The 2,789-nt window shown below is 20.6% G+C and overlaps 1 protein-coding gene and 1 long non-coding RNA gene across 2 annotated transcripts; one reads left to right on the forward strand and one right to left on the reverse strand.

Annotated features, from left to right (window-relative positions):
• Positions 1–349: 349 nt before the first annotated feature.
• LOC116185454 lies at positions 350–1,958 on the forward strand. Its single transcript, XR_004150308.1, has 4 exons — positions 350–486; positions 1,235–1,443; positions 1,537–1,701; positions 1,864–1,958. It is a non-coding gene; the product is annotated as an uncharacterized LOC116185454 (long non-coding RNA).
• Positions 807–2,570, reverse strand: LOC102677431 (signal recognition particle receptor subunit beta). Its single transcript, XM_006614530.2, has 4 exons — positions 2,323–2,570; positions 1,499–1,665; positions 1,267–1,406; positions 807–1,198 (listed from the first exon to the last, which is right to left on the reverse strand). Exons 1-4 carry the CDS (start codon positions 2,414–2,416, stop codon positions 865–867), a joined length of 735 nt encoding a protein of 244 aa, XP_006614593.1. The 5' UTR covers positions 2,417–2,570; the 3' UTR covers positions 807–864.
• Positions 2,571–2,789: the final 219 nt, after the last annotated feature.

Genomic DNA, 2,789 nt, shown 5'->3' on the forward strand with positions numbered 1-2,789 from the left:
CAAATTAAATTAAATAATTATTATAACGATAATATATAGTTAATATAAGTAATTATAGAATATTATATTTATATTCGTATATCATTTGAAAACAGAAGAATTTATATATTTTTTAACTATTTTTTAATTGTTATTATATATATGTAAAAAAAAATATTTTTTATAATTAATTATGTATATATAATAAATACAATACATATAATAATATATATATATTGAAATATTTGAAAAATGATATTTCGATATATCTCGCGCAAAATTTAATCTTCTTTATTTTTTTGTTAGTTGTTAATAATAACAATTATTTATTTAATGGAAAAAAGAAAAAAATATTTAATAAAATATTAAATAAAACGCCATTTGCTATCTATATTAACTAAGCATTTACATTTCGTGCAGTTGCATCGATTATCTGATCGTCGGAACAATGTTTTTAAAGTGAAAGAAAAATTCTACTATTTGTATCATTTATGTTTAATATTAGACGTAAGCAAAAATATTTTAAAATTTTAATACTTGTTTTAAAGTATATGAGAAATATGAACAAATTTTATGCTATACTTGCTCAAGTAGAAAACATCGTTAGGTTAGAATAAAATTATAATAGATTTTAAGTTATATTAAATAAAAGCTACAAAATTTAATTATATGTAACATAAATTTGATGTAAGACAATTATTTTTAATGTGTAAATGTTGAGAATTGTATTGTCAAATGATAAAATTGAAAAATAATAAATTTTGTTATTAAAAAAATATATGAAAGTTAATTATGTAAATTATAAATTAAACAATTATAAAAAACAATTTAAAAAGTTACAAACAAATAATTTATTTGGAAAAATGAAAAGACATTTTAACATTTTTATATAATTTTTTTTAACCAATTGTTTAGTTGCTCCATATCTGCAGAAGTTTCAGAATCCTTGTTATATGCACTACATTCTCCAAATTCAATATTTATATCTAGATGGGAAAAGTCAAAATCTTTCTCCTGCTTGCCAAGAAAAATATTTGTGGCTGATGCATCTGTAGCTTCTAGCTGACTTGTTTTTGTCATACGTAATAAATTCATTTCTTTCTCTAATAAAGTCTTTATAACAACTGAACCTTTTGCCATAGTTTGATCTTGTTTATTACATAATATTAGTACAGGTTTTTTTTGTATAACAGAATCGGAAAGTAAATTATATAAATATCTAAAAGTGAAAGATTATTTATTATTAATATTGCAGGATGTGATGATTTACCTCTTGTATGTACTTACTCTGCTACATCTCGAATATCTTTTTGGAAAGTTACTGAATCAATCACATAGACAAGTCCTTTTGCGGATAATTTGAATTGATCAAAAAATTTATAACGCAGACGTTCATGTCCAGGTATATCAACAATTTTCAGAGAACGCTAAATACACCAACAACTTTAGAAACCTATGTTTTTGGTATGTCAAGATTTATTTTATAAGAACTAATAAAAATATATTACTATAAACTTACATTATTGATTATGATGTCTCCTATATTTTCTTTTACAGATGTATGTGTTTTAACAAATTTGGAACAAAGTAGATGTGCATATATCAATGTTTTACCAGCATCACTAAGACCAGTTAACAATATACTATTTCCTATAGATCTTCTTTTATGCCATATGGCAAATAATACTATGTAAAAAAAATGAACAGAAATTTATAAAAAAGGTAGTAATGTTTAAAATTGAGCTATTACTACCAAATAAATGGCTTTACAAACTTAATTTTATAAATATTAGGATAAAAACCTAAAAAATTTTTACACAAAAATGTACCTATTTTTATATTATGTATACAACTATAATATTATGTTTGTTTCATTACTTGCAGCTATATTTATAATGTTTATTAATTACTGTGGCTATAATGATATACATTTTTTTTAAAAAAATAAATGTGGTATTTATAGAATGTTACAACTGAAACTATGAGACTGTGAATATTATTTATAAATATTAGTAAAAAATATAAAAAAAATTGAATATATGTACGCTTCAAAAAAAAAAAAACATTCTATTATTACTCTAATAATGATGTAAATTTCATGTTGTATATATAATTTACAATAATTTATATGAAAAGTTTTTAAGTGAATATATTTTTAATTTTATTTGCTACATGAAAGAGAACTGCAATGTTGTTTTAAATAATGTAATAATAAAAATCACAAAATTTATCATCCGTGTAAATTATTATTAAGTTTGGTTTAATTTTTAATACATGATAATTAGAAATTAACATATATAAAATATAAGAAATTTATAACCTATGTATATTGCATTTAATTACCTATAGTTATAATAATCACGATTACTGCAGCTATTATAGCCATGAATTGAGAATCTACATTGTTATCTGTTAATGGTTTTATATGTTTTTCCATTGTAAAAAATTTTTTCTATGTTTATCGTGGATTACCTTGGTGGATATATTATTTTATGAAATGTGTCAGCAATTGCATATAATATATAAATTAATTTGTTCTATACACTAGATTAATTTGAGAAAGCGCCATCTACTATACGAGATAATCATATATGATACTATATCAGTGTTCATAAAATCATATTAAAAAGTCATGAAATAAATTGAATATAAATTGAAATATAAAATACAATTTGAATTTTAAAGATTTTTCTAAAATAAAAATTCTTTTATGAATAAATATTTATCATGAATGTGTAATTAAATTCTCTTTATGCATATTTTTATACAACTTTAAAATACATATAATAAAATATATAAATATGTTTTAA

The sequence above is a fragment of the Apis dorsata genome, unplaced genomic scaffold, assembly GCF_000469605.1.
Source record: "Apis dorsata unplaced genomic scaffold, Apis dorsata 1.3 scaffold_188, whole genome shotgun sequence".
NCBI lineage: Eukaryota > Metazoa > Arthropoda > Insecta > Hymenoptera > Apidae > Apis > Apis dorsata.